The 21034-nt window shown below is 57.4% G+C and overlaps 1 protein-coding gene across 1 annotated transcript; it reads right to left on the bottom strand.

Moving 5' to 3' along the window:
• Window positions 1–716: 716 nt before the first annotated feature.
• Window positions 717–17793, bottom strand: KRAS (KRAS proto-oncogene, GTPase). The gene is made up of 5 exons (XM_064154878.1): window positions 17682–17793; window positions 16587–16709; window positions 9673–9851; window positions 9048–9207; window positions 717–4292 (listed from the first exon to the last, which is right to left on the bottom strand). Exons 2-5 carry the CDS (start codon window positions 16695–16697, stop codon window positions 4176–4178), a joined length of 567 nt encoding a protein of 188 aa, XP_064010948.1. The 5' UTR covers window positions 16698–16709; window positions 17682–17793; the 3' UTR covers window positions 717–4175.
• Window positions 17794–21034: the final 3241 nt, after the last annotated feature.

The following is a 21034-nucleotide window of genomic DNA, read 5'->3' as shown; positions in this document are numbered from 1 at the left end:
CTGCAGAGGCAGGGACACACAACCTGAGTCTCTTCCCTGGAAGATAATCAGAATTATGGAACAATTTGGGTTTGAAAGGTCTCTAAGCTCTCCCTGCCCAACCATTCCCTAACTCTGCCAAGGCTGGGGCTAAGCCATGTCCCTCAGCACCACAGCTCTGCCTCCCTGAAACACCTCTAGGGATGGGGATTCAGCCACCTCCCTGGGCAGCCTGTGCCAGGCTTTGAGAGCTCTTTTAGTCAAGAAGTTTCTTCTAATGTCCAACCTGAACCTCCCCTGGCACAACCTGAGGTCATCTCTCTGTTCTCCTATCACTTATGCCTTTGGAGAAGAGCCCACCTCCCCCTCACTGCAGCCCCCTCTCAGGGAGCTGGAGAGAGCAATGAGGTGTCTCCTCAGCCTCCTCCAAGCTGAACAGCCTCAGCTGCTCCTCCCCAGCCCTGTTCTCCAGCCATGAGCAAACCTTGTTCCATGGCATCCACCCCAGAGGCCTGGAGTGAGGGGCCCAAAGCTGAACCTAGCACTCAAGGTGTGATCTCCCCAGTGCTGAGTTCAGGGAACAATCCCTGCTCTGCTCCTGGTCACACCACTGCTGATCCAGGCCAGGCTGCTGGTGGCCTCACCAGGCAATGACAGCTGCCAAGCAGCTGCAGCTCCTCAGGGCTGCTCTGAGGCACTCAAGGTCTTGTTGAGCAGAAGGCAGCTAGGCCAGAAGGTCACCATAACTATTTTATTACATTACAATAAATAGGTGCAGTACATTTTGACAAAAAAAGGGACAAAATCCAGATCACCTCACAGCACCTACTCCTAAGAACATTAAAAACTGGAGAACAAAACAGTGGTCTTGGGTTGGGGTTTTGTCTGGTTTTGAACTGAATGTCTGGGTGTCACCAACACTGCTGGGCCACAGCTGGCCGCCAGGGAGCCCCTGGCGCACACTGCTGAGCAGCAGAGGAAGCACAGTGTACAAAATGTGCACGTCTGAGACCATACAAAAATAGTTAAAATACATTCCAGGTAAACATGGGGCAGGAAGAATCATCCTAGAGAGACATTGGCACTGAGAAAGAAAAAAGCAGGAGGGGTTTCATCATGAAGACCAAAGACAGTGGAGTAAAGAAATAGGAAGAAAGATTTTCCCAGCTGGGTAGCTTCATGTAAACTGGAGACAGAACTGAGCTGGGTCGAGCTTGATGGTCCTGGAGGGGAAGCCACAGGGACAGAAGCACAGGGGATTGTGTCTCAGGGTTACCTGAAGTGAGGCAGTGAAGTCCTGGGGGCCTAAGTTAGTAACAGTTTCAGGGCCAAGGGGCAGCTCAGGGCAGCTGGAGCTGTGAGCAAGGTGCCCAGCAGCACAGTGCTGCCAGAGGCTGGGACTTGTGTTCCTTCAGCAGACAGCACCTAGGGATGTTCTCTGCAAGCATTTCCAGCAGGGAGAGACAGGAGAGCCCTCCCTGGAGGTGTTTAAGACCAGGCTGGATAAGGCCTGGAGCAACCTGGGCTAGTGGAAGGTGTCCCTGGCTGTGGCAGAGGGTTGGAGCAGCAGATCTGAGGTCCCTTCCAACCCAACCCACTCCAGGAGGGACTTGTGCTGGCTGCAGCCCACCATGCTCCAGTGCAGCTCTGCAAAGGGCAAGGCAAAACTGCACAGCAGTGCCACAGATCTCTCCATTGTTTACCACAGGCAAGCAGAGCTGATGGAGGTGCACTTTGTGCTGCCTCATCAGACAGGTGGCTACAGGTCACCCTCACAGGGCAAAACCAGCTGCTTTAGAGACCAAGCCAGAGGGAGGAGCAGACACTGCAGCTACAACTGCTCCTACCAGGCAGGAGATACACACACCAATTTTGGACCTTCTCCTACCAGCTTTTAGTGAAACACAGGAGAAGGTCTAAAATTCTTACGGCTGATGACAAACTGTTAACAATTTTAGACTCTGATACCAGTTTTTAGCAAATCAACAGAATTTTAGATGTTCTCCTACCAGTTTTGAGTTAAACCCAAGAATTTTAGACCTTATCCTGCCAGTTTTGTGTTAATTTAACAGAAGAACTTTAGACCAGGCCTAATTTTACAGGCAGTGTCTCAGTAATCCCAAAATCTTCATCTTAAGATCACTTCCACCTGCTGAAGGAACAGCATCCACTCTTGCCACATACTTCAGATAGACTCAAGTGTGTCCAGACTCTGCAAATCACCAACCTGGCTCCAAAATCTTTTAACCCTGGAGGCTGTAAAATGTTTTGTGGCCTCAAGAGTCTACTCCTGCTGGTCCTCACAATCAAATGTGAAGTTCTGCTATCCCTGCCTTTCCAGAAGAACTCCCAATTTGTATTTCACACCCAAGCTGTACGGAGTGGGTCTGGGGTCTGCTGGAAGGTGGGCAGTGGGGGAAGGATTGTCTCAGCCACACTGAAACTGGAGAACAGGCAGCATCCCCAGAGACTCACTGCAGGGTTTCCTGGGTTTTGTAGATCCAGAGAAGCCTTTCTTCATGCAGCTGCACCTCTGGCATCTCAGCAACACCCCAGGTCCCTCTGTCCTGCGCAGAATTCCCACCTACACTTCAGTGCTGCTCCTCCCTGGTCAGACCTCCCAGTGCCCTGAACTGTCCTGCTCCGGCACCTCATGGAGGGGGTTGGGCTACATTAGAGTCAAACTGACTCAGTTCCACCCTGCAGCTGAGTCAGTGCTACGAAAAAAGTGAACCTTTAGGAGCTATGAAGGGAACCTGCAGGCACCCAGGCCCTAAGGAAACAACCAACCACTGCAGCATGCACTAAGCCACAGAAGCTGGTACCACTGCAGTCCCTGGCTCCTGCTTCACTGCAGACTCAGCTTGGGGCAGTTCTCACAACATGGAAACTTCTTCCCAAATTCTGCATCACTTCCAGTTAAAGGGAGAGGAGGAAATCAGGAGAGAACTTAGTGACAGAGGTAACATTAAAGTGTTGGCCTGAGGACAGGCTGGGCACTGGAATGCCACTCACCAAGCACTTCAGCTGTGCAACTAACACAGCATTCCAAAAGCATCACCCCACCAAGACAGACTCTGGAAGCCTCCTTCTCTGCTGCCTACCTCTGCAGGCTCCACATCAGGTTCATGGCACAGAGGATTCCCAGAGCATCTGCAGGAAGCAGCTGAGTTCACCTTGGTCTGCTCTCACTAGGATTTAAAATCCTCCCCTCTTTTGCACAACTCAGGGCTGTGGAAATGCTTAGTGGTGGGAAAGAGACAACCTAGCACTGGTTTGACTTTGCTGCATCACTCAGGGTTCATTCTGATCTCATTCTTCTGCTGACCTCCTGATCCACCTGTGAGGTAACTGAGGATTAACTAGGAACTGGCATCAACTTCTGTTAAGGCTTTTCCTAGAGACACCAAGGGTGAAACCCTGCATCTGCTGAACACAGCTGCTGGAAGATTTAGAGTCAGGAGAGCTGGGGTGGCACCTTGGCCCTGCAGCCACACAGTCAGGGGAGTCTTAAAACAATGCATGGACATGAGCAAGTCAGCTGCATCAGAACTTGGCCCTCTCCCACTGCAGATGTGCAGGGAGAGGGTTTAAATTGTTTTGCCTTTTTAATAGAAAAAATAGAACATTTGAGGAGCAGCCATGACAGCCTGCAGGGAGAATCTGCCACCTGAAACCTTTACATTCACTTGGGCTGAGCTGAAATGCTACAAGACTTGATGCCTGGAAGCGAAAAAAAGCTATGGGAAGACTGTCAAGGCTTCTGGTCTCTCCTGCAGTCAGTCCAAAGCCAAGAAAAGGCTCTTTTGCTAACTGCTCCTGTTGCCCAGCCAGAGGTCAAATCCACGGCGAGCCCACAATGTGGAGAGCATCAGCTCAGAGTTTGCTTCTGCACACAGAACAGGATCACAATCAGTAAGAAAAAACAGACAGAAACTGTGCATGCACCAAAGAGTCTCAAGTGAGGGCTCAGCTGGGGTGGTGTTTCTCACAGGCGTTGCTATTTGAAGAACCAAAGAGTCAAGGAATACTGGCACTTGAGAGGGATGGAGAGTCCACTGCCCTGGGAAACAAGCACTCGGGGCAAGCTAAGAGGAGCAGGAAGCAGAGAACAGAGCAAGGCTAAACCAGGTGCTAATAATTTAGTGTAATGTACAAAAGGGCCTCTTGAGATCCCCGAGGAGGAGAGGCTGTATTTACATCACTGTACACTTTGTCTTTGTCTTCTTCTTCTTCTTCTTCCCATCTTTGCTCATCTTCTCTTTGTGCTTCCGGATTTCCCGCACTAACGTGTAGAAGGCATCGTCCACGCCCTGTGGGGACAGACAGAGGGACACTGAGTGTCACCCACAGCCCTGCTGAGCTGAGGGACACCTGCAGGGACAGACAGAGGGACACCGAGTGTCACCCACAGCTGTGCTGAGCTGAGGGACACCTGCAGGGACAGACAGAGGGACACTGAGTGTCAACCACAGCCGTGCTGAGCTGAGGGACACCTGCAGGGACAGACAGAGGGACACTGAGTGTCAACCACAGCCGTGCTGAGCTGAGGGACACCTGCTGCCAGCGCACCCAGGAGGGACAGCTGTCAGCACTGCAGCCACGATACCCTCTCCTTTCTCAGGCTGCTGCCACAACTGCAGCAGGGCAAAAGCAGAGTGGAGCAGGGCAGGGGCAGGACTGATCTGCTCAGCCACCAGTGGTGATGGAAGAGGCTGCAGCAATGCAGCCCACAGCAGGGTGCCGAGCAGCTCCTCTCTAAAGCAGTGTGACCTGCACTCAGCCCAACTCCCACATCCAAGCTCATAAAACATCTATGGACAGCTGAAGTGCAGCCACAGCCCTTGGCAGCTCACCTCCCAAAGCCAGCAGCACACCTACCAAGAGGATCAGAGGCTGGAGCACCTCTGCCATGGGCAGAGCTGGGGCTGCTCAGCCTGGAGAAGGCTACAGGGAGACCTCAGAGCTGCGTTTCAGTATCTGAAGGGGACCTACAAAGCTGGGGAGGAGCTATTCAGAAAGGCCCATGGGGACAGGCCAAGGGCAATGGATTGAGACTTAAGGTAAGAAATTCTTTAGAGTGAAGGTAGGGAGGCTCTGGCACAGGCTGCACAAGGAGGCTGTGGATGTCCCTCCCTGGAGGCATCCAAGGCCAGGCTGCATGAGGCCTTGAGCAGCCTGTGCTGGTGGGAGGTGTCCCTGCCCATGGCAGGGGGTTTGGAACTAGATGATCTTGAAGGTCCCTTCCAACTCAACCCATTCAGCTCTCTACAGCTCCCTGAAAGCAGGCTGCAGTGAGGTAGGGCTTATTATCTTCTCCCTAGGGTCAGGAGATAGGAGGAGAAGAAAAAGGGACACAGCCTCAAGCTGTGCCAGGGCAGGTCTAGGCTGGATGTCAGGAGGAAGTTGTTGGCAGAGAGAGTGATTGGCATTGGAATGGGCTGCCCAGGGAGGTGGTGGAGTCATCATCCCTGGAGGTGTTGAAGCAAAGCCTGGCTGGGGCACTTAGTGCCATGGTCTGGTTGGTTGGCCAGGGCTGGGTGCTAGGTTGGAGTGGATGAGCTTGGAGCTCTCTTCCAGCCTGGTTGATTCTATGAAAAGGCCTGAAATGTGCCAGGGGAGGGTTAGGCTGGAGAGGAAGAAGAATTTCTTTGCTGCAGTAGTGGTCAGGGACTCGAACAGGCTGCCCAGAGAGGTGCTGGGGTCACCTTCCCTGGAGGCATGAGAAGCCACTCAGATGTGGTGCTAAGGGACAAAGCAGATGCAGAAAGGTTCCTGAGAATCTTTTTCAGGACTGATTGCTTCCATGTCACAAATTATGTCCCCAATTAACTGTCCAAGGTCTGATTTGCAAGCCCCTGTCAATCACGTTTAATTTGGCGAGTAATTTGTGCAGCTTCCCCTGCTAATGCCCACAGCTCACCTTGTGCCCCCTCCCAGACTTACCCTGTCACATTATAAGGCACTTCCTAACTGCCAGGCACCCTGGGGTCTGCTCCTCTGTGCTGAGCTTCCTCACTCTGTCCTGGCGGATCTCTCGCACCAGGGAATAAAAAGCATCCTCCACTCTCTGCAGTGCAAAACACAGCTCCTTAAGCACTGCAGCCCTCAGGCCTGCCAGCTGCGGCACCCAGGACACCCAGTGCAGTGCAGAGCTGAGCTTCACCCGACAGAGACACAAACACCCCAGGGAAGTGCTGAGCTTCACCTGGGGGCAGTGCAGGGGTCCCCACACAGTCTGCCAGATGCTGGCTTTGCACATTTGCTGCAGGCAGAACACTCACAGGGCTGTCACCTATTGTGGGCATCTGCTCTTCAAGGCCTTTTCATGCCATGGGTTGGGTTGGAAGGAACACTAAAGATCAGCCAGCTCCAAGCCCCTGTCATGAGCAGAACACCTCCCACCAGAGCAGGCTGCTGCAGGCCCCAGCCCAGCTGGCCTTGGCACGGAGCACAGACCTCAGCTGCACCACTCAGCTGCTGCAGCTCACAGCTCGACCCTAACACTGCTGCTGGAGCGGCTCAGCCCCGCAGTGCCCTCACAGCCCTGCCTGCGCTCAGCTCCTCTCGCCCCGCACAGCCCTGCACTGCCCTGGGCTCCTCTCACCCCGCACTGCCCTCACAGCCCTGCCTGTGCTCGGCTCCTCTCACCCCGCACTGCCCTCACAGCCCTGCCTGTGCTCGGCTCCTCTCACCCCGCACTGCCCTCACAGCCCTGCCTGCGCTCGGCTCCTCTCGCCCCGCACAGCCCTGCACTGCCCTGGGCTCCTCTCACCCCGCACTGCCCTCACAGCCCTGCCTGTGCTCGGCTCCTCTCACCCCGCACTGCCCTCACAGCCCTGTCTGTGCTCGGCTCCTCTCACCCCGCACTGCCCTCACAGCCCTGCCTGTGCTCGGCTCCTCTCACCCCGCACTGCCCTCACAGCCCTGCCTGCGCTCGGCTCCTCTCGCCCCGCACAGCCCTGCACTGCCCTGGGCTCCTCTCACCCCGCACTGCCCTCACAGCCCTGCCTGCGCTCGGCTCCTCTCACCCCACACTGCCCTGCACTGCCCTGGGCTCCTCTCACCCCACACTGCCCTCACAGCCCTGCCTGTGCTCGGCTCCTCTCGCCCCGCACAGCCCTGCACTGCCCTGGGCTCCTCTCGCCCCGCACTGCCCTCACTGCCCTGCCTGCGCTCGGCTCCTCTCACCCCACACTGCCCTCACTGCCCTGCCTGCGCTCGGCTCCTCTCACCCCACACTGCCCTCACTGCCCTGCCTGCGCTCGGCTCCTCTCACCCCGCACTGCCCTCACAGCCCTGGGCTCCTCTCACCCCACACTGCCCTCACAGCCCTGCCTGCGCTCGGCTCCTCTCACCCCGCACAGCCCTGCACTGCCCTGGGCTCCTCTCACCCCACACTGCCCTCACTGCCCTGCCTGCGCTCGGCTCCTCTCACCCCACACTGCCCTCACTGCCCTGCCTGCGCTCGGCTCCTCTCACCCCACACTGCCCTCACTGCCCTGCCTGCGCTCGGCTCCTCTCGCCCCGCACTGCCCTCACAGCCCTGGGCTCCTCTCACCCCACACTGCCCTCACAGCCCTGTCTGTGCTCGGCTCCTCTCACCCCACACTGCCCTCACAGCCCTGCCTGCGCTCGGCTCCTCTCACCCCGCACAGCCCTGCACTGCCCTGCCTGCGCTGGGCTCCTCTCACCCCACACTGCCCTCACAGCCCTGCCTGCGCTGGGCTCCTCTCACCCCACACTGCCCTCACAGCCCTGCCTGCGCTGGGCTCCTCTCGCCCCGCACAGCCCTGCACTGCCCTGGGCTCCTCTCACCCCGCACTGCCCTCACAGCCCTGCCTGCGCTGGGCTCCTCTCGCCCTGCACTGCCCTCACAGAAGGGCAGTGCCAGCTCCACCTCTCCAGCTGCTCGTCACAGCACCCTGGGGTAACACTGTGCAAAGCATGAGAGGAGCTCTGGCAGGACCCTGTGGCTGCTCGCTCATCTCTGCCCGTGAGACACAAGCCAACAGCTCTGAAGGCCTAGAAGAGTTGGCAAAACAACGCGGGCACATCTCACACAAGACTTATGACCTACCGCTCAGAGCCACAGACTGCACTGGCTTGGAGGGGACCCTCCCAGGGCATCTTGCCCAACCTCTCTGCAGGCAGCAGGGACACCAGCCAGAGCAGGCTGCACAGGGACACATCCAGGCTGACTTTCAATGTCTCCAGGATGTGGTCTCAACCACCTCCCTGGGCAGCCTGTACCAGCCTCTCCTCGCCCTCACTGTGCAGAACTTCCTCCTTGATGTCCAACCTAACTCTGCTTCAGTTCCAAACCATTGCCCTCGGTCTGTCCTCACAGGCCCTTCTGAGCAGTCCTAGCCCAGCCTGCCTGCAGGTCCCCTGCAGACACTGAAATGCAGCTCTGAGGTCTGCCTACAGCCTTCTCTTCTCCAGACTGAGCAGCCACAACTCTCAGCCTGTGTCCATAGTAGAGGTTCTCCATCTCCTTGACCATTTTCATGGCCTCTGGACCCTCTCCTTCAGGTCCATGTCTCTCTCGTGCTGGGGTCCCATAGCTGGACCCAGAGCTGCAGGTGAGGTCTCTGCAGAGCAGGAAGAGGGCCAGGATCCCCTCTCTCCACTGCTGGCCACTTTGAAAGCAGCCCAGATTTTCTGTTCAGCTACAAGGAGCTGCCCCAAGCATGTCCCACCAATAGCACCTCAAAGAAGAAGTCCTCCTGTCATCAACAGCAGAGACTTCAACCAGAAGCCATCAGCTGCTTTCCTATTCCCCTGGCTGAGGAAGAGAAGCCTTTCACCTCTGGGAAGTGCTCCAGAACCCACCCCATGGCTAAGGATGCTGCAGCTGGCTGAGAGTGAGGAGGAAGAGCAGGCCGGGTCTCACTGGGCTGCAGCAACCAAAGCAAACCACTAATAAAGTTACAACTACTCATTAATGAGCTGTCAGACACCCCAAGAACCTCTGCTCTGGAGTAGCATCTCATCTCTGGAGCAAGCAGCATGGTGAGACCTCAGAGGAGAGCTCTGCTGGTAGCTGCTGAGCTGTGAAGCTTTACCTGTCTTGTCTTTGCTGATGTTTCAATGAAGGGAATTCCATAACTCCTTGCTAAATCCTGAGCTTGTTTTGTGTCTACTGTTCTGGAAGGCAAATCACATTTGTTTCCTACGAGCACCATGGGGACATCTTCAGAGTCCTTCACTCTCTTGATTTGTTCCCTAGAAAGAGACAGGTTGGACGTCACAGGTGTGCACAGGCAGACTCAAAGCTCTGGAATCCAAGCAATGAACACTTCCCAGCGTGGCTCTGGCTGTGCATGCACTGTGCACTCCAGCAGCAGCAGCTCTGCTGCAAGCTGCCTGCATCCTGCTCAGCGCCTGCAACGCTCAGCTCTCCTGCTAAGCACCACCCTGCTGGCTGGGGTGCAGGTTGGGTTGGTTGGCTGAAGACCACCGGTCTGGCTCTCTACAAAGAGAGGCATTGGCACAGGCTGCCCAGGGAGGTCCTGGAGTCCCCATCTCTGGAGGTGCCCCAGGACCCTGTGGCCATGGCACCTGGGGACGGGGTTTAGCAGCCACGGTGGTGTTGGGTCAGTGGTGGGGCTGGATCTTGGAGGGCTCTTCCAACCCCGTCACTCTGTGACTGTGGGCCAAAAGGCAGCCTGCCCCTGGCACCGCACACACCTGTAATGGTGAATATCTTCAAAGGACTTTGTGTTGTTGATAGCAAACACGCAGAGGAAGCCTTCTCCCGTCCTCATGTACTGGTCCCGCATGGCGCTGTACTCCTCCTGGCCCGCCGTGTCCAGGATATCCAAGAGGCAGGTCTCCCCATCGATGACCACCTGCTTCCTGTAGGAGTCCTGGGCACAGGGAAAGAAGTCACGGAGCTTGGTCAGACAGGCAAGGCTGGGAATGCCCATGGCCAGGAGACGGCCAGGCTGGGCACTGCCCACTGCACCTGACTAACAGTGCTGAAGGGCTGCAGCTGTGCAGATGGGCAAGTGAGAAGGGAAAGAAAGGGTGCCCCATGCCCAGGCCAGCCGGGAAAGGGTGCCCCCGTGCCCAGGGTATGCCATAGAAGGGCAAGCCAGGCAGGCACCTTGCGGCTCTGGCCAGGGCGGCAGCGCACACAGGGCAGTAGGGCAGTGCTCTGAGCAAGGCCTTCTGTGCACAGAGCAACAGCTCCTCTGGCTCTGCCAGCAGAGTCGCAGAAACCACCCCCCTTACCATCCTGACTCTGCAAGGTTTGACTCTATTTTTGCTACTGCTGCAGCAGGCTCTGGCCACCACTCTCAGGGGGTTCTCAAAGGCACTGCGTCACACCACACAGAGAGCACAAGAGTAAGGCACCTCCCCAGATCTGTGCCACAGAGAAGAACTGGAGTCCAGCAGGCTCAGTGCTGGGCACAGGCAGGCTGGGCATGGTGCCCAAGCAGCAGCTTGCAATGACACTTGTTAGAAAGTTACCAAAGTTCATTTATTTGAAGCTCAAGAATCTGCCAGGATGGGAGATGTAGACTGGAGATGAGGAAGAAATTCTTGGCAGTGAGGGTAAGCAGACACTGGCACAGGTTGCCCAGGGAGGCTGTGGATGTCCGTGGAGATGTTCAAGGCCAGGCTGGATGAGGTCTTGAGCAGCCTGTTCTAGTGGGAGGTGTCCCTGCCTATGGCAGGGGGTTGGAATGGGTCCCTTCCAACCTGACCCATTCTATAAAGCCCTGCTGGGGCTCACAACCACTGGAAGAAACAATTTCATGCTACCAAGGCAGAGTTTTCAGGGCATCAATTCATATCTGTGTGAAGTCCCCAGCAGCCACAGATCCAGGTCTGTTCACAGCTCCTTTTGGTGCTGGGCTCCAATGAGCACAGAGCTTCAGTGAGAACATCGGCATTGCTTTTCCAGCTGCTGCTGTGAACGTTTAGGTACCTGATATAAACCCACGTCAGTGAGCTTTAGGTTAGCAGGCAGTGCCAGGACTCCCCCTCAGTGAGGAGCACTCACAGTAAGAGGTACAAACAAAAGCCCCTGGCACTCCCTTCCAGCCCCCTGAGCACTGTTGCACGAGTGACCCGGGGCGGTGGGAAGGAGTCCGAGAGCCCCTCTGAAGGCAGCACACAGCCACTCTGCACTTGGTGTCCTCCCGAAGGCTCTTGGCTGCGGCTCCGGCGGCACAGCACCGCGCAGCAGCGGCGCTCCAAGGAGCAGCTCTGCACCCCCACCCTTACCTGCAGCCTGCCTGGCGCTCGGCAGCAGAGCTAACCCAGCGCCGGCCCCAGAGAGCACCGCCAGGCTGCCTTCAGCAGGAGCAGGGTCCAGAGGGAGCTCTCTCCCAGGAGTGCCAGCCCAGCGTTCAGGTAAGGAGCAGGTGACATCAGAGACCTCAAACCACATCTAACTACCGCTACAAAGCTGCAGGGTGTTCAAGAGCAGATCAGAGCTCTGCCTCATTGCTCCAAGGGAAAAACACCAACACCCCTCAAAGAAAGTCTTCTGCCTGCAGCTGGTTTCAATTCAGCCACAGCTCCTCTGTCACAGCATGGCTCAGGTTGGAAGTGAGCTCGGAGCTCAGCTGCTCCAGCCTCCTGCCATGCCCAGGGACACCTCTCAGCTACACTCAGCTGCTCAAGGCCTCACCCAGCCTGGCCTGCAACACCCCCAGCAAGGAGGCAGCCACAGCCTCCCTGGGCAGCCTGGGCCAGGCTCTCACCACCCTCACACTCAACAGCTTCTGCCTCAGCTCCACTCTCAGCCTGCTCTGCCTCAGCTCCAAACCATTGCCCCTTGGCCTGCCTCACACCCCCTCAGCACAGCTCCCTCTGCAGCCTTCCTGCAGGATGCCTTCAGCTCTTGGCAGCAGCTCTGAGGTGCCCTGGAGCCTTCTCCTCTGCAGGCTGAACCCCCCAGCTCCCTCAGCCTGTGCTCACATCAGAGCTGCTCCATCCCATGGCTCATCCTTGTGGCCTCCTCTGGGCTTTCTCCAGCAGGTCTGCATCCTTCTGCTGGGGACAGCAGCATGGGGTTGGGGCTGCAGCAGCTTTCAATGGGCTGCCTCAGTTTTCTTCCTAGAGTGGCAAAGGTTTGATGTTTGGCAGGGGGTGAAAAATAATCACCAAAAGGCTAAGAAGGGTTTCTTATTTCTGTAGTTTGGAAGTATAAGCTTGAATTTTCTCTCACATCTTTCTCTTCCCTTCTGCCTCAAATCCTCTTCTAGTTAGGGACAAAATTTCCTCCCCCAGAGTGGGCCAAACAGCTGGAACCTCCTCTTTGTACCTGGCTTGTGCTTGCTGATTCCTGCTAACATGGTAGGCATGGCAAAGGCAGCAGTCCCTGACAGTCATTTTCCTCCCTTCTCTTTAAATTTCCTTTCCTTGAAAATTAGTCCAAGCTTTTGTTTGGAGCTGAAGGGAGTTTGTTTCAGCTCAGCTGAGGGGAATTTCTCCTCCTTTGAAGTGCTCAGATATAAAGGGACAGTGCAGGCTCTGCTTGTCTTAGCTTTAAACAAACAGTCAGATTGCAAGCACTGAGGAGGAAAGCTCAGTGAATATGTCTGCTGCAATGACAGGAGATCTGCCAGGGCTCCCCTGAGCACTGTGACAGAGGCTTGGTAGGACACAGCACTGAAGAGCCTTGGGAGTACTGAGCAGCTCCCCAGCAGCCAGCAGTGCCCTCCTGCAGCCCAGCAGGCAGCTGTGTGCTGGCTGCAGCCAGAGCAGTGTGGGTATAGGGCAAGAGAGGGCATTGTACCCCTTGGCTCTGCTCAGACCTCACCTCCAATCCTGCCTCCAGTGCTGCTGTGCCCAGCAGTGTCCAACCTGAGCCACTCTGTGATTCTCTGAGTGTCAGCATTCACATACCTAAGATTTGCTGCAAAACAACTGCCAAATTTGCCCTGCAAAATAGAAGGCTCCTACCAACAAGATGTCACTGCACTGCTTGTGTCACTTGTGCCTCAAAATGGGAGGTGGCTCTGCCCGTGGCAGAGGGCTTGGGACCCAAACCAGTCTATGAAATGCAGCTGCAGAAGACAAGTGGCCAAACTCCCCTTCAGCACCACTCAGCCTAATGTGAATAGAGTCCAGGAGAGACTGAAGCAGCAGCCACACAGGAGCCCCCTGCCCAGCAGCACACCCAGCTGCCACTGTGAGCTTGGGGCAAGGCAGTCCCAACACACCTGTGCCAGTCCTGTCACCACTTACAGCCAGAAGGGCTGTGCTACAGGGTGCTCCTGACAGGCCAGGGCGGCAGGCAGCCTCAGGCACAGCCGACCCAGACGAGACCCCAGTGCTCAGCAAAGAGCTGCTGGGAAGAGCCCATCAGGGCAGTGACTGGATGCAAAATGAACACAACTGCTGAGGTTGAGCTCCTCCTGAGCACTGGTGAAGGGTGCCCAGGTGCCTGGGTCATGGCAGAGCACAGCTTTACAGCCCAGTATTCCTAAATCAGATGAAGGATCTTGCTAATCCAATTAAAAGCCCTCTGCCAGGCGCCTTAGAAAGCTGCTCTGTCCCTAGGCCTCAGGAAAGGGACAGGGGTTTAGGGCTACAGTCTTGCTGGAGCTGTCAGGAAAACTCCAATTGAAGTCAGAGCTCTGCCCTCCCAGAGCACAAATGGAGCCTGAGCAGAGCTCCACGAGAGAAGGGCACCAGCCCACCTGGGCTGAGTTTTGGGCCAGGGTCACAAGGCTGTGTGTGCACACAAGTTACAAACCCACACCTTCAAGTGCTCTGCAGCTGCCCCTGGACACCTACTCCAGGAAAGGGATGGAACAGTGAAACCCCTAAAGAGCATCTGGTAGAGCAACAGCAGCCCCCCATGCACTCACTGCAATTCCTCCTGCTGGCCCCCATCAGCTCTAAGTAAATTAGCTCCTGAAGCAGGCTATGGAAGCTGCATTTGCCAAGCAAACCACTTGTGGAACCAGCCCGTGGAGCCCACTGCAAGCAGCAGCACCATGCACACTGCCAGTGCACCTGGCACCAAGCAGCCAGCACCTTTCCTCCTCTCTCCAGCTGCACCAACTCTTCACAACTGCCAGGTTCCAGATTGTCGAAAGCCAGGCAAGATTTGCAAGGACTGTCCAGTAACTCTGAGTGCTGGGATTCACTACAGGTAGCACTCAGCTCTTCTCTGCACCCCAAAAATACTTAGCTTGATTGTTTATCTGCAAGGCAAAGGGAGAATTTGGGCAACAGCTGCATGGCAGTGAAAGAAACACTGCCACTCCCGGCCCACCCAAGCTGCTCTTCACCAGGCAAAGCAGCTTTAGCTTGTTTGCTGCTGCTGCAGGAAAGCAGAGCCATGGTTCCATGACTCTAGCCCAGCCAAGCAGCTCCTCTCACCTGAATGGCACTCTGCCCAGGCCAGGAACTGAAGCCCAACTCCAAGCCTGCTCTGGCACATGCTTGCCACCCCAGATCACAGCACTCTTGCCAGGGCTGACTTCCTCCTCCCCTGGAAGGTGCTGGCCGCACTGCCGGCACACGCAGGGTGATGTACCACATGAAGATGCGGTCTCCACCCCCACGGTCTCCCAACCTCCGAGACAAAACAGGCACCTGGCACACAGACAGACACTTGGGGGAGGTGCAGAGGGTCAATACTACTGCATGCGACAAGTTTAGGGGGTCGCTGCTGTGCCCCAGCGTGTGTTAGAATACTGCTTACACACTGTGGCTCTGACAGCTGGGACACAGAACCCCCCCCCCGCCTTCCACATCACACACCTCCAAGCTCAGAGAAGCCCAGGTGATCACAAACAAGTGTGACAGAGACCAGAACCCTCCAAAGCTCCCCTGGCAGGCACAAGTCAAGCCCCATTTCACTGGTTCCTCTGACAGAGCTGTTTCCTGGTTGTGAAGTGTGTTCTGGGTGGCTGCTGACTGGAGATCTCACATCTCAGCAGCTGAAAGGCTGCTTCCCTAGGGCAAGCCAAGCACTTTTCCTCTCTCCATAAGCCTGTTCACAAAATCTGCTACAAGCATAGACCCATAGAAGGGACTCTGAAGATCACCTAGTTCCAACCCCTGCCATGCCATGGGTCGAGACACCATGCAGGAGGTCATTCGGCCAGGTAACAGAGAGCACACACAGACAATCTCAAGGTGACAATGACAGCAGCAATAAAGGGAAACAGTCCTTGCTCTTAGCGGGCAAAGGTCAAAGCAGCTCTCACCTATGAGTAAAGGCATACTGAAACCAGAACATCTCTGCCTGAGGCACATGAATTCAGCCTGCCCCTCAAGTGAGCCAGCTCAGGGCACTGCCTCTCTTTGCTGATGCCCACCTCAGTATGACCAAAACCCAGGTAAAGCCTAGGTCTGGGTCCAGGTGATGCCAGGGAGGTGCCTCATGGCGTAAACTGCAGAGCTCCAGCGCTGGGCAAATCCTGGTGCCACTTCTCCTTTGTACTGCCAGAGGTTATCAAAGCCAGGGATCCACAGCAGATGTCAGACACCACCATTCCTGTTCTCACATTTCAAAGACAGAGGTCCTCTGCCCGTTAAAAATCTGTAACACATCTTTTCAAGCTCAGTCCCAGGTTGTGAGGTGTGGTTGCATCTATCTCCCAGGCTCCACTGCTGCAGCTGTAAGGTTTTTATAGGCACTGGTGTGTTTAAACCAAACCCAGGCTCCACAGTTTTGCCTCCTTCACCACAACACCTGAGGGTGTTTCTCCCCAGATGAAAGAGATACCAAAAGAGGCACTGAGACAGTCTCAGAACTACAAATGTTTCCTCTCAACCTCAAACAGCCACATTTAGGAAGCTGCACCAAACCATGAAGGGTTGGGCCAAGCATTTTCAAGTGAATTTGGCAAATGCTCCATCTCCAAGACCCTAAAGACATGCAGCTACACTGGCCAACAAAACATGGCAATTAATGCTGCTTTAATAAGCAGAACTGTTTCTTTTCCACTGCAGCTGTCATTCCATAGCCAGATCAAGCAGCTCATTGACTTCCTCTCTGATTCTGGCCATTACCTTTGAGCATACAATCTCACAGTGGTCTTCTGAAGATCACAGAATCAACCAGGTTGGAAGAGACCTCCAAGATCATCCAGTCCAACCTAGCCAATCAACCAGACCATGGCACTAAGTGCCCCAGCCAGGCTTTGCTTCAACACCTCCAGGCACAGCGACTCCACCACCTCCCTGGACAGCCCATTCCAATGTCAATCACTCTCTCTGCCAACAACTCCCTCCTAACATCCAGCCTCGACCTCCCCGGCACAGCTTGAGACTGTGTCCCCTTGTTCTGTTCCTGGTTGCCTGGCAGAAGAGCCCAACCCCACCTGACTACAGCCTCCCTTCAGATGGCCCAGTTCAATCCCCCTGTTGGAGCAGGGTTAGTCAGCGTCAGTCAGCCTCCTCTCAGGAATCATTCACAGATGTTAAGCAGCAGAAAGTTTAAGCACAGCAGGCACTGCAGAGCCCTGGAGCATTTACTGGTAGTAACTCCCTTAGTGAGGAGCTGTGCTGCTCACCCCCTCACTCAGCCCAGGCTTTCCTACCATATCTCTGCAGTACCTGTCCAAAAGCAAACGGCCACCACTGCTGCCCTCTCCTCGGAAGAAGCAGACGGTGAGACTGTTTACCTCTATGGTCGGGTCATATTCATCCACGAAGTGGTTCTGGATGAGCTGTATTGTCAGGGCGCTCTTGCCTACACCACCAGCTCCAACCACCACGAGCTTGTATTCTGTCATTTTTTAGCAGACCTGAGGACAAAGAGGCCAACGTTAAGCAGAAAGCCACAGCTGCGGCGGACGCTGGCGGTGGCTCCCTTCAGGCTCACCTCCCTTTGCCATCCCCAGGAAGCAGCTCCCTCGCTGGAAGCCAAGCAGGAGGCTGCAGGGCAGAGCTGCCTCGCCATCAGGTGGGAAGCGCAGCGTGGGCTCCGAGCTGAAGGCAGCCACAAACACCCAAGAACGCCTTCGTGCTCAGAGCATTTCTTGCGAGGCAAAGATTCGAGCGCCGGGGGGGCTCCGGGGACCTCCCGGCTCCTCCCGAAGGCCACACCGCGATCCCCTCGGCGGCGCTGAAAACCGGCGCGCCCGCCCCCGGCGAGCAGCTGCGACGGGACAGCCCCGGGCAAAGCCTCGCCTGACCGCTTCGCCGCCACAGCTCTCCGATTGCGGGGCCCCCCTCGGCCAGACCCTCCCCCGGGCTCAGGCTGCCGCTGCCCGCCACGGCTGCCCTCAGCCCGCGACGCGGCCCGGCCCACCAAACTTTCCAGCCCGGCGCTTCGGCCCCGAACGGGGGCTCAACGGTGCGGGTGGAAACAGGGAGGGAGGCGAACAGCTCCGCCAGGAGAAAGGGGGGGCAGGGGGCGGCCGGCTCGGGGCGAGCCGCGGGTGCCGGGTCGCGGAGGGCGTTGGCCACCTGTCCCGCCGTCCGCCGTCCCCCGCCCGCGCCACCGAGCCGCCGCCCGCGCCGCGGGGAAGAGGGGCAGCAGAAGCTCCGCAGCAGGAAGAGCGGAGCCGGGCGCCGGGGAGGCGGTCCCCAGCCCGGCCGCGCGGCCGGGAAGAAGCAGCGTGTTCGAGGAGGGGAAACGGGAAGGGGGTGTCCGGTTCCGCCGAGCCGCACCGCTCCTCCCGGCCCCACCTCGGAGGGAAAAGGGAAGAAAAGAAAGGCGAGCGGCGCGGCCCCGTCTGTCCCGGCGGGGCGAAGGACGAGGGCGCAGCGCGTACCTGCCCTGGCGCTGCCGCGGGCCGCGGGAGCACGCCGGTGCCTCCCTGCCCGCCCCGCCTCGGCGGCGCTCCGCGTCCCTGCCCGTCCCGGTCTGAAATGGCGGGGCCGGGGCGGGCTGGGCGGCGCTGCCGAGCGCCGAGCGCACGGATGGGGGCGGGCGCGCACCGCTCGATGCGCTCTGCGTTCCGCGCTGCGGCCGCCGCCCGCGGGCCGGGCAGGGCTGGGGCCGGGAGCGCCCAGCGGGCTGGAGGCCACTTTCGTGCCGCAGCCCGAGGGAGGCCTTCCCGGGAGGAGTGCGTTCGACCATTCCTCGCCGTTTAGCCTCATCGCCGACGGGGACCTTGGGCGGGAGGCGAAGGGAAGAGGGCTAGCGGCCGCCGGGCACCCTGAGGGAGGGCGGTGGCGGCCGGGCCGGGGCAGGCTCAAGGCACGGCCTGGCTACACCGGAGGAGCGGTTCGGCCCTTACCGGTCACCCGAGCATCAGCGGAGCCCTGTGCCGCAGCGCTGCCCGCTCAACGCTGCCGGCTCGCAGCCGAGACTAAGGCCGCTGGCTGCTGGGTTGGGCCGCATCAAAGCTGCAGAACGGGAAGCGGCGTAACGATTGCATAACGAAACCTGGTCCCCGGTTGTCGGCCCTCATCGAACGGCCTGGCGAACGGAGCGCCCGCCCCGGGACCGGCTGAGAGCCTGGGCTGTGCGGCCTGCTGAAGGGGGGCACCAGGCTCTCGGTGGTGCCCGGTGGCAGCACGAGGGGCAATGGGCGCAAACCGGACCCAACCCAGGAGGGCCCCCATGGACGTGAAGAGAAAAGCCTGCCCTGTGTGGATGGCAGAGCCCTGGAGCAGGCTGCCCAGAGAGGCTGTGCAGTCTTCTCTGGAGCTTTCCAAAGCCAGCTGGCTGTTCCGTGGGGTTGAGCCTGCTCTACGGGAGCCTGGGCCGGGCAATGCCCACAAGTGCCTTCCATCCGCTGCCCTGCTGCGGGGGGCTGCCGGCGGGCAGCGGGGGCAGCCTGCCAGCGGGCAGCGGGGGCAGCCTGCCAGCTGTCCGGGGACAGCCCGAGCAGAAAGCCTTCAGGAGCACCTGGGCAGGTGTCACACAGGCATAGCAAACCTCACTCCTAACTAAGCCTCCTCTGAGGGCACCCCCAGTGATGCCAGCTGCTTCACACAGGGGTTCATCTGGCCAGTTTGCACCCCCTCTGCAAACGGGGAGGCCAGACTGGAGGAGTGCTGCCTGCAGGTGTGCAGGGGTTTCACCCAAACCTGCTGCGGCTCTGTTCTCCGCAGCCACCTGTGACAGCTTCTGCGCCCTCCATTCTCCTGTGCTTTGCTTCTGGGCTGTGCCTGCCCGAGCCCTGCAGGCACCAACTCCCTGGGATTGCTCGCTGACAAAGTGTGCTTCTGGCATCGTTCTCGCTAGGAAGCCAAGGCCCTCTGATGCTGCTCGGCACCCTCCCTGCTGCCCAGGCTGCGAGGCTCGGGTGGAGGACAGGCCCATCTCTGAGCCGCGGTGTGTGGAGTGCTTGCTCCAGGCAGGGATCACAGCTGATGAGTTTTCCTTCTGTGCTTGAAACAAGGCTTTTTGGAGACAAAGGTCCTGTGGATTTCTGGAAGGGTACCCACGTACAGTGGGAAGGGATGGACTGGATGATCTATCAAGGTCCCTGCCAACCCCTAACCTCCTGGGATTCTGTGATGTGCTGCCATGAGCCGTGGGAAACTCTTTGTGACCTCCACTTATCCTGCATCCCAGGGGTTTGGGTGTTGTGACCTGGTCACTTTGGTGTGAAATGTTAGTGGTTTGTTCCCCAACAACCTCAACAAAAAAAGCCTCCAGGAACAGATGTGATCAGGACAGTCCTGATGGTCTTTACAGCAAGGGTGGGTAGGCACTAGCACAGGCTGCCCAGAGAGATGGTGGATGCTTCCTCCCTGGTGTTGTTGCAAGCCAGGCTAGATGAGGCCCTGAGTAACCTGTGCTGGTGTGAGGTGTCCCTGCCCGTGGCATGTAGGTGGAACTGGATGGTCTCTGAAGTCACTTCCATCCCAAACCATTCCATCATTTTATGACTTGTTACATTTTGCCAGTCCAGATGATCCTTTGAGCACATGCACTAGCTAGGGCACAAAGTGGCAGCTTGCCCACCAAGCAGGCTGCCTCACCTGAGCAGAAGCACAGCCCTGATCAGAGGACCTGGTGGTAAACCCCAAGGCTCGGATGTGGGGCAGGCATCTTCCCACCTGTGGGGTGAAAGGGTCACGGGAATGGTCTGGATGCAGGTGCTGGGTGGCTGGCCTGGGTGCCCTGATCAGCAGTGCTCAGACAGCTTTGGGATCTGCACCCCCTAGGAAAACTGGGGAGCACTGTAGGGTCTCCTCACAGGGTGGGAAGAGGCTGGATAACAGCAGATCCTGCCCTGCTCCGCACATGCTGCTAGTGCTCCACAAACACCTCTGACAGTTCCCATCTCCAGGGCTTTCTGTGGAGAGAAGCTGCTCAGCTGGCACCAGCAGAGCACCAGAGAGCAGCTGCCTCTGCTAGGACTTTCTCTGTGAAAACCTCAGGTCCTGGGAGCAGCTTAGAACCACAGGATCACAGAGTTGTTTGGGTTGGAAAAGCCCCTCCAAGGTCACCCAGCCCAACCATCAACCCAACCCCACCATGGCCACAGGCGTCTTGCACACCTCCAGCCTGTGCCAGTGCCCAAGGATCTGGCTGATTCCTAGCTCAGTCAGGATTTTTTTTCCTTTGGAGCTTGCTAGGATCTGTGCAGCTCCCCAGGATGATCAGAAGCACCTGGGAAAATATTAAAGAGCAGGAAATGTTTTCCTTCCAAGCCAGCTGCTCATGCTGCAGGCTTTTTACTTCAGGAAACCCCCCCCAGGCGTTGTCAGCACTGTGGAAGCCACATCCCTTTTTCCACCTCTACAGCCTGCTGTCTTTAGCTTGGAGCTGTAGGCTCAGCAGCTCAGGACAGCCATGAGGAACCTTCCCAAAGGAGTAAGAACCATTCCAGTAGCAGTGCTGGTTCCCATCTATGTCTCCAGCTCTCCTGGGACACTGGAAGCAGAAACCCAGCGTGGCTCCCCCACAAAGCAGCTGTGCTTGGGGCTCAGCTACTCCAGGGATATGATCCAGACCAGGAGACTCAGCCACCATCGATGCTGCACAGCCTGCAGGGCCAGCACAGGCTGCAAGTCCCTGGTCTCAGTGGCCTGCAGACTTTCCAGCAGAGCTGGGAGCCTGAAGAGCCTGAGCAGCTGAGGCCCCTGGGCGTGCAGTGCAGGGTCCGTCAGGGCAGAAGTGCAGCCTGAGAGGGCAGCTGGCCGGTGCTGAGCAAGAGCTAAGGGC

Source organism: Pogoniulus pusillus, chromosome 15 (genome assembly GCF_015220805.1).
Source record: "Pogoniulus pusillus isolate bPogPus1 chromosome 15, bPogPus1.pri, whole genome shotgun sequence".
Taxonomy (NCBI): domain Eukaryota; kingdom Metazoa; phylum Chordata; class Aves; order Piciformes; family Lybiidae; genus Pogoniulus; species Pogoniulus pusillus.
The sequence above is the reverse complement of the archived record's forward strand: the minus strand, read 5'-3'. Positions and strand labels throughout refer to the sequence as shown.